The sequence below is a fragment of the Syngnathus floridae genome, chromosome 9 (assembly GCF_059516105.1).
Source record: "Syngnathus floridae isolate MCC-2025c chromosome 9, RoL_Sflo_1.0, whole genome shotgun sequence".
Classification (NCBI taxonomy): domain Eukaryota; kingdom Metazoa; phylum Chordata; class Actinopteri; order Syngnathiformes; family Syngnathidae; genus Syngnathus; species Syngnathus floridae.
The window spans coordinates 12820001-12833295 of record NC_142421.1 but is presented as its reverse complement, the minus strand read 5'-3'; the positions used below and the strand labels follow the sequence as shown (position 1 = coordinate 12833295).

General features: G+C 46.6%; 2 protein-coding genes and 1 long non-coding RNA gene across 7 annotated transcripts in view; 2 read left to right on the top strand and 1 right to left on the bottom strand.

Annotated features, from left to right (window-relative positions):
- The window catches only part of tspan14 (tetraspanin 14), a 94480-nt gene that overhangs the window by 1558 nt on the left and 79627 nt on the right, over positions 1-13295 (bottom strand). The window contains exons 1-9 of one of the 5 annotated variants that reach the window (XM_088385439.1): positions 9724-9973; positions 9023-9103; positions 4166-4216; positions 3943-4089; positions 3349-3519; positions 3158-3283; positions 3017-3067; positions 2469-2582; positions 161-1282 (exon numbers count right to left, since the gene is read on the bottom strand). In XM_088385439.1, coding sequence (XP_088241565.1) covers positions 1205-1282; positions 2469-2582; positions 3017-3067; positions 3158-3283; positions 3349-3519; positions 3943-4089; positions 4166-4216; positions 9023-9103 — 819 coding nt within the window. In that variant the 5' untranslated portion in view covers positions 9724-9973 and the 3' untranslated portion in view covers positions 161-1204. Of the gene's footprint in view, positions 1-160; positions 1283-2468; positions 2583-3016; positions 3068-3157; positions 3284-3348; positions 3520-3942; positions 4090-4165; positions 4217-5464; positions 5781-9022; positions 9104-9489; positions 9637-9723; positions 9974-13295 lie in introns of those variants that run through there. The other 4 variants (XM_088385440.1, XM_088385441.1, XM_088385442.1 and 1 more) reach the window with 4 other exon arrangements.
- LOC148393592 (uncharacterized) lies at positions 1638-8112 on the top strand. The gene is made up of 3 exons (XR_015860487.1): positions 1638-5922; positions 6914-6984; positions 7046-8112. It is a non-coding gene; the product is annotated as an uncharacterized LOC148393592 (long non-coding RNA).
- Positions 10735-13295, top strand: part of prph2b (peripherin 2b (retinal degeneration, slow)) — a 3616-nt gene continuing 1055 nt past the window's right edge. The window contains exons 1-2 of the mRNA XM_088385450.1: positions 10735-11536; positions 13001-13247. Of these exons, the coding sequence (XP_088241576.1) occupies positions 10956-11536; positions 13001-13247 (828 nt within the window). The 5' untranslated portion in view covers positions 10735-10955. The remainder of the gene's footprint in view (positions 11537-13000; positions 13248-13295) is intronic.

Sequence of the window (13295 nt, the reverse complement as noted above, 5' to 3'; positions counted from 1 at the left end):
CGTGAGTTATATCAGCTTATCGCGATTGCTGCAGACCACGCGCAGTGGAAAGTTACAGACAGCGGGAGTTAAAGTGGCTGGTATCGACTGAGCGTGTTGCTGTGATCGTGTGCGTATATGCCAAAAAGTGAGTATACAGGACTGTCTCAGAAAATTTGAATATTGTGATAAAGTTCTTTATTTTCTGTAATGCAATTGAAAAAACAAAAATGTCATACATTCTGGATTCATTACAAATCAATTGAAATATTGTAAGCCTTTTATTTTAATATTGCTGATTATGGCATATAGCTTAAGAAAACTCAAATATACTATCAAAATATTAGAATATCATGAAAAAGTATACTAGTAGGGTATTCAACTAATCACTTGAATCGTCTAATTAACTCGGAACACCTGCAAGGGTTTCCTGAGCCTTGAAAAACACTTAGCTTGGTTCAGTAAACTAAATCACAAGCATGGGGAAGACAGCTGATCAGACTGCTCTCCAGAGGACCATCATTGACACCCTCCACCAGGAAGGTAAGACAAAAATTTCTCAAAGAGCAAGCTGTTCACAGAGTGCAGTTTCAAAGCACATCCACAAAAAGTCTGTTGGAAGGGGGAAATGTGGCAGGAAACGCTGCACAACCAAGAGAGATGACCGCACCCTTAACAGCATTGTGAAGAAGAGTCGCTTACAGAATTTGGGGGAGCTTCAAAGACAGTGGACTGAAGCTGGAGTCCAGGTATCAAAAGCCACTGTTCACAGACGTGTCTGGGAAATGGGCTACAATAGCCTTATTCCCATGGTCAAGCCACTTCTGAACTCAAGACAGCGGAAAAAGCGTCTGACTTGGGCTATGGAAAAGAAGCACTGCACAGTTGCAGTGTGGTCCAAAGTCCTCTTTTCAGACGAAAGCAAGTTTTGTATTTCATTTGGAAGTCAAGGCGCCAGAGTATGGAGAAAGGCTGGAGAGGAGCAAAATCTAGGTTGCTTGAAATCCAGTGAGAAGTTGCCACAGTCAGTGATGGTTTGGGGAGCAGTGTCAGCTGCTGGTGTTGGTCCACTGTGTTTCATCAAGTCCAGAGTAAATGCAGATTTTAGAGCACTACATGCTTCCGTCTGAAGAGCTCTATGGAGATGATGATTTTCATTTTCCAGCATGATCTGGCACCTCCCACAGTGCCAAAACCACCAGTAAATGGTGTACTGATCATGGCATTACTGTCCTCGATTGGCCTGCCAAATTCGCCTGACCTGAACCCCATAGAGAATTTGTGGGGTATCGTGAAGAAGAAGCTGAAAGACACCAGACCCAACAATGCAAATGAGCGAAAGGCCGCTATTGAAGCATCCTGGGCATCCATAACACCTCAGTAATGCCACAGGTTGATTGCCTCCATGCCACGCCGCAATAATGTAGCAATCCGTGCAAAAGGATTTCCAACCAAGTACTGAGTGCATTAATGGACATTTTCAAATGTTTGATTTTGTTTTGCCTTTATACATTTTTTTTTTTTTACTTGGTCTTTTGAGATTGGATTTTTGAGTTTTCTTAAAATATAAGCCATAATCAGCGATATTAAAATAATAAAAGGCTTGCAATATTTCAGTTGACTTAATGAATCTAGAATGTATGACTTTTTTGTTTTTTTAATTGCACTCCAGAAAATAAAGAACTTTATCACAATATTCAAATTTTCTGACAGTCCTGTATACATTTAAGTGTTACTCCTGTTTACTGTTGTGCTGTTTGTCTGATCGCAGATTGTTTCGTGTGTGCGCCGTTTGGTTGGTAGCTTCAGCGCACTCCTTTAAGTTTTCCTCGCATCATAGTAGCCGTTACGTAGCTCCACGGCGGTTAACGGTCGCCAGCAAGTGTGTTTCCTTGTCTCAATGACTTATGTTTGGTGTGTTGTCTAGAGTACTTCATTTGTTTATTTAGTATGGCGGAACCGTTACGCGGAGTTAGTTATGTGATGTGGGCCGTCTATAGTGTTGTGTGACGTCAGAAGTTGAGCATTGACTTGCTGTATTTCTGTCTGGTGCAGAACCACACACATCTTTCACAAGAATCACACACACACACGCGCACACGCACGCGCACACACGCACACACACACCTGCTCTCACATCCTGAAAAGAGCATAACATTCGAGCCAACCCCCTATACAATCCTCAGGCTCCGCAACAGACAGCCACTAAAATAGTGATCCAATGCATTCTAAAGTTTTGAAATTAATCGGCCGATGAATCAGGAATCAGTATTTTCTTTCTGCCGAAAATCAGCCTAAATAGAAATGCCTATCTTAATCAGAATCAGTATTTTTTTCTGCCGAAAATCGGCCTAAAATAAATCTTTATCAGTCAGGCCCTGTGTACACTTTACTGTGCGTGTACACTGTACTTGTACTGTACTTGTACACTGTGCGTGTGCATGTGTGCGTTTCAATCACAGAGAGACATTTGTGGCGCTTTCACTCACCTGCAGCAGAGAGATGACGACAAAGACGGTAGCCAGTGTGTAAAGATTTTCAGGTAACCAGTCTTCCAGCGCAGCAATGCAACCTTTCATGTAAATATGATCCGGCCACTCTGCCTGAAACAACAACAGTTTCAATAGACGGGCCATGGGGCGGCATGGCTCAGTGGTAGAGATTGGGGGTTCCATCCCCAGCCCTTGTAACCAAGTGTCCACCGCTCCTGATGGCATGTCATCAGTAGGTGAATGAGTGAATGAGGAAGCAGTGTGAATCCCTTTGAGTAGTAAGTAGAAAAAGCACTCTACAAGTACAGCTCATTCACCAAGGTCAAGAAAACAGGATATCATGCCTCCTTGGCATTGGAGGTCATCCCCAGATGGATGGATGGCTTGTCTTCCAAGACCACCTTTGGTCCCCTCATCAGTTCTTGCCACGAGCTAAGCCTTTTTGCAGGAACAGATGAGAGGCCAAAGGCAGTCTTCCAAGGCAAGCGCGACAGCCCAGTTGACTGTGGAGGAAACGAGTCATACCAACCATTGGCAAGCCTTACCTTGTCTTTCTTTCTCACGTCGTAGCCACACTGCGTGTTCAACACTGTGTCCTGGAGAGCACACATTTGAGTCGAGCGTTGGGGAAATGCTTTCGTTCCAGCTCCGGCCGGGCGGGCAGGCGGTCGGTCGGAGTTACTCACGGCGGGATCGGCGACGCAGCAGGAGAACGGAACTCCGCACTTCTCTCTGCTTCGATGCGTTCCGTTGCAGCTGAAGTAAACGTTGACGTCCCAGTCATCGGGATGTTGTGCGCCGCAGCAGTGATTCTGCGGCACAAGCACACAGCGGCACTTTAGAAGGCGGAGCCGCCCGCGGGTCGGATGTGTCTTACCGTCCTCTGCAGCGAGTCGATCAAGTTCTGCAGGTCGATGTCATCTCGGTACACCTTAATGTTGGCTAGGAAGAAGCCATTGATCCATTCTCGCATCTGACTCTGGAAAAGCACGGCCAGCACGGCGACCGCCAGCTCCACCAAGAAGATCAAGCCAATGATGCCGCAAAACTAACACGCAAAGCACAGAATCAGGAATCAGTTGCAACTCATTTCTCTGGATTACTCTCCGTCATCTCAACAATACGACCTACATCCGCCCGATGGCGCCAAGATCCAGGTTGCGATCGGGGCCGCGACTCGCCCACCTGCCCAATTACTCTGAGAAAACTCAGCTCAGGCAACCCTGGCGAGCTTTCTGCAGGCACTCGAGCTGCCTGCATCCGTCCGAGTTGGCTATACAGCTCAAAGTTATCCTTCGACAAGTGGGACTGTTTTTCTGTACGAGCTTTGTGTTCAGTCCAGGTTGGACCACACCCAGCTCAGGCGGCGTCCCAACCGCGACGAGCAGGGGAGAAAATCCCGTCAACTATTTTCGCTGCCACAATCAATTTGCCGCGCATAGACTTCAAGATGGCCCCCGTTCGCACGTACCAACTTGAGCAGGCAGAAGTTTTCTCGCAGAGCTCCCACACATCCCGCAAAGCCCAGGATGAAGGTGACCGCGCCCACCAGCAGCAGCAACCACACCGGATCCAAACCTCGAAGACGGGTCACTTGCGCCAAGTCCAGCAGGACACCCTGAGGACACATTTGATTCTCAGGGTTAAGTTTACGCTTAGGGTCGACGTCATCTATCTTTCCATTCGGCTTTTACCTTTTCACTCCATGCCCAGAAACCCACCGCAATGAAGACCACGCCGACCAGCTGCAACACATACAGCACGGACAGACGGCCTTTTAACACAACTTGAGACTCTGGCTAACTGTGGTTCCATTTTTTTGTCCGTCTAAATTGTTATGCTCGGTTGTCTTCTGTTCAAATTGCATGTCTGTCGCTTTTTTAAGTGCTAAGTTGAGCACAGTGGACAAGAGGGAGGCCCCCTCTCCACTTTTGGGTAGGAGGATGCCGGGACAGGTCCTGAGCGCTGTTTGTTCCTAACAGTTGTTTCGTGCTGGTCCAGGCACAATTCGCCCCCGAGAAAGAGGGCAAATATTTTGCATCGATCATGTCGCTCATTTCCTCCTCTCGGGTTTTAATAACAGTTTGAACCAACAGAACAAAACGGTTTATTTAAAAATTACAAACTCTCCGTTATTTGTGAGAGTTTTTTTTAAATGTTAGCATTTTGATGAAAACATGGGATTTGAACAGAGGTGTGTAGACTTTTGACCATGTGACTGTGGGAGCACCTGGGGAGTATTCCAGAAAGCAGGTTCAACATACTCTGAGTCTATCCCTGAACTCTGAGTTGACTTACTCTGAGATGGGAGACTGAGTATTCGGTTCCAGAAAAACTAATCTGAGTTAGTTCAATCAACTGTGAGTATGTTAACCTGGAGTTACGCGCGTGCACGACCACTATAAAAAGCCATCATCAATGGAGCCCCGATACCACGAGTCACCATGCCAACTGAGGAAAAACAGATCACCTTATTTTACCACAACGGAGTTGAAGGTCCTTTTGCAAGCCGACAGCAAGTACAAATGTATTTCTCACCGCAAATCTACCGTAATTGCCGGACTATAAACCGCACCGGATTATAAACCGCACCAGCTAAAATTCAGGGATATTTCAGTTTTTTTCTTACATAAACCGCACCAGACTATAAGCCGCGCGTGCACACGAGTTTTTTACGAAGAAAGACAGTACATAGAAAGCCTTTTTAACATTTTAATAACATACTTGAACATGTCTTTCTAAACCTGTGACGCAGCAGTAGTATCGCAGCAACGCGGAAGTGTGCACGCGAGTTAATAGCAAAGAAAGACTGGACACAAAGTTTTTTTAAAGCTTTAACAACATACCTTAACATTTCTTTCCAAACAGTGCCTGTGACGCGCCAGTAATACCGCAGCAACACGGAAGTAACACAGCAAAGTCACTGAGACGCGGCGGTAACACAGCAGCAACCCGGTAGCACAACACTAACAGGGCTGGTTAAAAAAACATACCAGTAAAAGTAAAAAAAGAGCCGTCTTCATCTTGCTCCTGTGCACTGAAACCATCGAAGTCTTCTTCCTTAGTGTCCGATTGGAATAGCGTTAGATATCCTTCGCCTCACACTTTCTCAGTCGCTCTTTCGTCGTCGGTTTTATGCATTTCTTCGAGTGTGAAGAGGGTGTGTTCATGCTAATCTTATTCATGCACGAAGCGCTAAATTACATTAAACTAGCGAGCGACACGTATAGCTTAAAAGCGGCATCATATGCATTTCTTTTGTCCCCCATAATGACGGTTTGTGTATAAAAGCTTCCTGTCTTTGTGTGAATGCGGGTGTGTGCGTGATGCGCGAGACGATCAAAACACAAACTAGCACGTCTTCTTCGGCGCATTATCTCTTCTTCGTCTGTCTCGCTCTTGCTTCCTGCTAGAGCGCCCCCTGGAGACCGGAGGCCGTAAAAATCCATAAGTACGCTCCAGAGTAGACACAAGATAATGTCATCAACATCGACTGCCTTTGCCTTAAAAGCGGCATCATATGCATTTCTTTTGTCCCCCATAAAGGCTTCCTTTCGGTAATCTCCGTCTTGATCGCGTTCTGCGTGATGCGCGAAATGTAAACACAAACTAGCGCGTCTTCTTCGGCGCATTATCTCTTCTTCGCCTGTCTCGCTCTTGCTACCGGCTAGAGCGCCCCCTGGAGGCCGGAGGCCGGAAAAATCCATAAGTACGCCGCGCCGCCGTTTAAGGTTTAAAGTAACTTTCTGAATAAAATGCATTAAAAGTTCACATTCATTACAACCTGTTTTTGGTGAGCAAAATGTCAGAAGAATTGAATTTAAATGCTGATTGATTGGGTTTTAATACAATGCAGATGGTCCAAACAGCGCCACTGCTTTGTGTAATTTCTGAGTGATATGGCAGCGTAAGAGAAAGGGTTTAGAGAACAGGTGTCAAACTCAAGGCCCGGGGGCCAGATACGGCCCGCCACATCATTCTATGTGGCCTGCGAAGACAAATTGCGCATCAAATTCCTGTCATTACTAGAATTGCAAATTTTCTTCACTTTTAATATCTTTTTTTTTTTAAATATTTGACCAGTTTTTACTCGTCTGATTTGAAAACGAGTTATTTGTCAGTTTGTTTTGTAGCTTTTACTGTATATAATAGTGTTAAGAGTAAAAGTGATCAAGTCATCACAAAAATCACGAAAAAAATCTTATATAAGCCGCACCTGACTAAGCCGCAGGGTCCAAAATTTTGGAAAAAAGTCGCGGCTTATAGTCCGGAAATTACGGTAATACGTCTGCAGCAGCGAAGGAGAGCGAGACGTCATGGGAGGAAATTGCTAGCCGATGCGCAAGTTTGTACTATTTCATTGATGTAACATCTAACCATGAGACCGTAGCATAACCTATAGTTATGAATTTAAGTAGGAATGAAATCTGATTTTCATTTAGGTGCAATCCAACAGGAGAAAAAAGGACTTGGAAGCAGCTCAAAATTAAACATAAAAACATTAGTCAAAAAGGTAAGGCATGTTTTGCTAGGTTGTGACACTTTGATTTTCATTTATTTTAAATCTCCGCCAGCATCACGCTGAGCACGGGGGCCCCCCAAGGCTGCGTGCTCAGTCCGCTGCTCTTCACCCTGCTGACGCATGACTGCACCGCGTCCTACAGCGACACCCGCATAGAGAAGTTTGCTGACGACACGACTCTGGTGGGTCTCATCACCAAGGGCGACGAGACTCAGTACAGGTTGGAGATTGACCTTCTGACCGCGTGGTGCAGGGACAATAACCTCCTGCTGAACGTCAACAAGATCAAGGAAATTGTTGTTGACTTCCGGAAGGGTCACACCCAACACCTGCAGCTGACCATCGACGGTGCTGTTGTGGAGAGTGAGCAGCACCAGATTCCTGGGGGTGCACATCAGTGAGGACCTCTCCTGGTCCGCCATCACCGCGTCAATGGCGAAGAAAGCTCAGCGCCGCCTGTACTTCCTGCGGAAACTTAGGCGAGCAAGTGCTCCTCCGGCCGTCATGACTACATTCTACCGTGGCGCCATTGAGAGCGTCCTCTCCAGTTGTATCGCTGTCTGGGGTGGTAGCTGCACTGAATACAACATGAAGGCCCTGCAGCACATAGTGAACATGGCTGGTATGATTATTGGTGCTTCACTCCCCTCCCTGAAGGACATTTAAACCTCCCATCTCATCCGCAAGGCGACCACGATTGAGAGTGATGTGAGTCACCCCGCTCACTCTTTGTTTGATCTTCTGCCCTCTGGGAAGAGGTACAGGAAGGAGCCTGCGCTCCCGCACCGCCAGACTCACCAACAGCTTCATTCTCCAGGCTGTTAGGATCCTGAACTCTCTTCCCCCTTCTGCGTAGCGTCCTGTACTTTTTGCGCTATATTCTGACTGTCTGCTGTATGCACGCTTGCTCCATTTTTGCTCCTCTTATTTATTGTTTTATTTGTTTATTTATTATTTATTCATCACTCTTATCTATTCATTGTTTGTGCCTTCTTGTTTTATTTTCTTGTGTTGTTTACTTGTATGTTCATTGTGATCTATGTCTTGTCACCGTGGGATAGTGGGAACGCAATTTCAATCTCTTTGTGTGTCTTGGCATGTGAAGAAATTGACAATAAAGCAGACTTTGACTTTTGACTTTGACTTTTTAAATGGAGTTACGCTATTAAACAAAGTCAATATTGGTTTAAACTAAAAAAATTATTCAGTGACTACCTCAAATCATTTAAACCCCAAACAAAATGTTTTCCAACGTCATCTCAGTTAATTCTCCACTTTGTGGTTTAACACTTGACACAAACGCATTTATGTTGTAGTCATTTAAAATGTGATGCTGTAGCTTACACTAACACTCATTAAGATACTATTTTAAAACAAACATTGAGTTCTGCTCAGCCAACAGAAAAAAAGTAATGCTCTGCATCCCTAATATTATAAAGAAAACGCCATTTGCAAAAAAAAACGTCGAACTATGCATAAAGTTTGCTCTGATGTGAGTGCTCATTCGCGGTGTGTGGGAATCGAACTCATGGTGCCTGCACACAAGACAGGCGAGTGTACCACTACACCATTAGGCATCCCACGGCCGGAGGTTATTGAGATAAATTATACTGTTAAAAAAAAAAGCGATAGCATTCGAAAATATATTCTTTTAGAAATGATAAAACGTCTAATCTGGGTCGGAAAGTCTATCGCAACGTAAAGTGTTTCGAATTATTACGGCTTCGATGTTGATCGGATTTTGAATGAACGGGCAATCCATGATTAACCGCTTTCTTTGTGTGGGAGGAGACTGGTTGAAACTCTGGGTCTCTTATCGTAAACCTGCCAGCGTGCAGGTTATGTTCACAAAGTAAGTTACCACAGTAACTGGATAACCCAGAGTTTCTCTCATTTCAAGGTTAACTTACTCAGAGTTTTCACATAATCCGCTTTCTGGAATATCCCGGTTCTATGTAACAGGATGTTGTGCATAACACGTCACCGGTTTGACAACACTAAAGTAGAAGAGGAGGAAGACGAAACTCACCCAGAAGATGACGTTGTACGTAAACATGAGGTATTTGTAGCAGCAGCTGACCTCAGCGTTGTCATAGCGATAATAATACATCTGATAAACAAAACATGCACATCAAGATGAATGTTTAACAACAAAGAAGCATTCTGGGCGCAAAGGTTTTATGAACGTGGAAATTTGGTGATTAAGATGTAATGAAGACGTTATCAAGCTCACTTGACTTTTTCGGGACATTTCACTGGACACGGCATACAAAAAGCAAGATTTTTTATTAGTATTAGATTCCCCAAACACACATTGTACAGGGTATATTTCTTTCGTGGAGTGACTATCGTGAACAACTTTAAGTTTAAAAAAAGTGCAGAAAAAAAGTGCGTCTACAACTCTTTTGAACTACTTCTGCTGTCATTGTAATATCCGAATAAATTCAACCAAAAAAAAAACTGTACCAGGTATTTCAAATGAACAAGAAAATGTACCTGATCTAATTATTTTTCCTTGAGCGTATCTCGAATTGACCCAGCCATTGTTTAAATGTTAAGCGTCTTTGGGCCCTTTGAAAGGCACTACGCAAATCAAAAATTGTCTTTAGTTCTTGTACTCGGTCCGACTTTGTTCCCAGTTCACCGGAAGCAGCTAACGTTAGCATAGCTAGCTGCCAACAAGCAAGTAAAGGAAGTCCAAGAAAGTATCGAAAATGTGGTCCTACTCACCTCTGGTTCCAAATAACTACTTTGCAGAACTTTTGCTGTCAAGATGTCGACGAGCAAAACTTTTCGAGTCGTTTTTTTCACCCTTCCTCACTATACTTGAGAAACTGAATGAACCAGTCGCTAAGTGAAGCTGGCCGACAAGCGTTGACTAAAGACAACATGAATTAGGGGACACCTGACGAGCACAAAAGCGATCGGAGCATCAGGGAGGCGCTCGAGATCGCCTAAAAAAAAAAGGGGGGGGGGGGGGTGAACGATATGACTTCTTCTTGTTCTTGGAGATGCAGGCTCGCAGCATTTCGTGCCAACTACCGCTACCGCGTGGACGGAAAGTCCACTAGTGGTGTCACCCGCGGGGTACTCTTTTTATGGCGTATGGCTATGGTCATTTTGGAGCGCTGAGGGATCCAAAACCGGCGCAAATCAACCTAGAAAGCTGTGATTTGGACAATTTTAACCGCTGGGAAGTTTTTTTTTTTTTTTAGCTACTTTATTCTCATTCTGTGGCGTTTGATCCTTTGCTGGGTCTTGACTGTTCAGATGAAATCAGTTTTTGATGACAATGGCTGTACCGGGACCATGAAGTGTCACTGGGGCGTGAGGACCTCGAGGACTAAGCACATTTCTTCAGTGAGGGATCAAGGGGCTGCCTGCGTTTTTTTTTCCCTGTCACGTGTTCCAAAGCACCTTTCATTTTCATTCTGTTTGTCTTTGCCTTCCTTTCTACTATTTTTCCTGCTTGTTCTGAACAAGAGCGGCTGCTTCTTGCTCTGCTCCTGCACCCATGTGTCGCCCCTTATGCCAGAAAAGTCTCTGTCACAAATCAACAGATGGCATCCCCTGAGATGTTTGCCACCAATAAGTGGACCTTTTTGGAGCTCCGGCTGGGAATCAGCGAGATGGCTGAATGGACGGATGAAAGGAAGGATGCGGGAGCACAGCAGTCTGTCTGTAACTTTGCACGCGATGGCTGCAGACCCCGCCCCATCCCCATTTAGCGTAAGCCCGCTTATGGGCTCAGCTAATTGGCTTAGGAGCCGGCGTGGGCCACTTTGCCCCTGGAGCGAAGCTGGTGAAGCCTCGCCAAGACTTTGCGCCTCATCACTTACGAGCTGCGGCCACGCACAATGGGTGCCCCCCCAGCCCCACGTCGCCTGGCCTGATGGATGCGGAGGCTGACCTAGCGTAGCGGCAAAACCCAAGCGCCAAGCTTTGTCCACTGTGTGCTCAAGATGCCCTTCATGCCAGTCAAGTTCAACCTGCAGAAGCGGGTCAAGCTGGCCCAGGGACTGTGGATCCTCTACTGGGCATCGGTCCTGGCCAGTGTCCTCCTCTTCGGCCTGGGTGTCTTCTTTAAGGTGGAGCTGCGCAAGAGAAGCGAGCTGATGGACGAGAACGAGAGCCACCTGGTGCCCAATCTGCTGATCCTGGCCGGGCTGCTGGCCTGCGCCCTCAACAGCTTCGGGGCCAAAGTCTGCCATGACTCGCTGGACCCGCTAAAGTACTCCAAGTGGAAGCCCATGCTGAGAAAGTTCCTGCTGCTGTGCTGCGTCTTCAACATTTTGATGCTGCTGCTGGCGCTGCTCTCTTTCCTCATGCAGTTTGCTGTCTACCTGACGCTGTCGCAAGGCCTCAAGAATAGCATTCGCTTCTACAAGGACACCGACACGCCAGGGCGCTGCTTCATGAAGCGCACGCTGGACTTGACGCAGATTGAGTTTCGTTGCTGCGGCAACGTCAACTTTAGGGACTGGTTCGAGGTACAGTGGATCAGCAACCGCTATCTGGACATGAGCAACGGCGAAGTCAAAGAGTGAGTGCCGAAACCGCACGTCGGTTGGCGCCATGATTTTGTGTTTTGGAGCCAGTCGCTAAATAGCCTATGGGGAACAGGTAGGTCCAAGAGCTAATGATAATGAGGTCGGAAGAGGATGAAGGTGGATTAAAAGGTGAGAGTGCTCCTAAATCTTTAATCTGCCACCATGTGATCTTTTCCGATATGACAAGGTCAGTGACGTGGCAGCGCGGTCTTGCATGCTTCAGGCCCCGTGTCCGCTCTCACGTCAGCGGCTCATGTCGTGGAAAACACAAAGCGGGCTGACTGCCTTCGTAGCCTATCTAAAACCAGATTGCTTTTTCTCTTGCACGGCCATGTCTCAACTCTTGTATCCAATCTCCATCCGGCTTTTCACATATTTGAGCTTGAGCCATCCGCTGCGGAGCAGCTGTGGCTGCCAATCTTGCCACTCGACAATGCTCCCGCGGGCCGGCTAGCCAGGCGCTTCAGGAGAGCTGGCATCCACTCCACGGCCAGGCACCACAGGGAGGCACCACGGGTGGGCTCCACGGGCGGGCTACACGTGCCGCTGAATGTCTCACCGTCTTGTGTCACACTGTCACAAGTATGTATAGAATGCGTTCCTTCATGGGCAGACGCAATGCCATAAATGTGGTGCTGTCAGGCAAAACCACCACTTGTCAGGCTACCGCCCAAAATTTTGGAGACATTAACACTGTTTATTGTCAAAGTCAGCAAGCCAATTTCAGATAGCTTAGTTATGTGTCAAATTAACACGCGCCAGGTGCGAAACCAATCATACTGATTTGCACAAACAAATACAGATGATAGAGTTTTGTCCACTCTACCTTCTATACAAGAACCACACGTGAGACAGTTTGGCCATTTTACGCTTGCAAGCGGCGAAAGCCATCAGCACCCTGTGTGGTACAGAGGTGCTTGAAAGCAGTCGGCCCTTCGCTTCTTGCAAGAGAATATTTATTGAGAGAAAGCAGGGTGGGGGTGACAGTGAACAGGTTTCGGGGGTCACCTCTGCAAACTGGTTAATCAGTGCAGAGGGTCTTAGCTCTTTGTTTTACAAGGTTGTGGAAAAGATACAAGTGGAGATAACTAATTAAGCAAGAATGTTTCCACATCATTTGGAAGGTTTCAAGTCAAGGAAAAGTGGAAGGTTTTGTGTGATTTCAACATAATCACATGATCACAATCATTTGTCAACCCTAACAACGAACTTTGGACTTTTTGGTATCCAGTTGGTGGCAAACACGTGAGCTAGCTTTTTGTCCACTGACAGCCACAAGGTTACCAAAGATGGCTGGTGGCACAGCAAAGGACTCAGACATGGGCATGAAGATGCCACAAAATGGTGCCTAAGACCTACGTGTATGACCTAAGATGAAAAGTGGCAAATAGGCGAGAGGGTGTAGGTCTCCACAAAACATGTTCAACTGACAGCGGACATGTGCCTTTGCCTTGCAGTCGCGTCCTGAGCAACGTGGACGGAAAGTTCCTGATGGACAGTGTCCCGTTCAGCTGCTGTAATCCGGGATCGCCTCGACCTTGCATCCAGCACCACCTGACCAACAACTCGGCCCACTACGACTACGACCACCGCACCGAGGAGCTCAACATCTGGACACGGGGCTGCCGCGAGGCTCTCTTCTCCTACTTCAGTGGCCTGATGACTGGCGTTGGCGTCCTCGTCAGCGCCTTCGTTCTGCTGCAGGTGAGCCTGACCTCTGCACTCCCGATTTGGCTGCTCCGGCTTCTTACA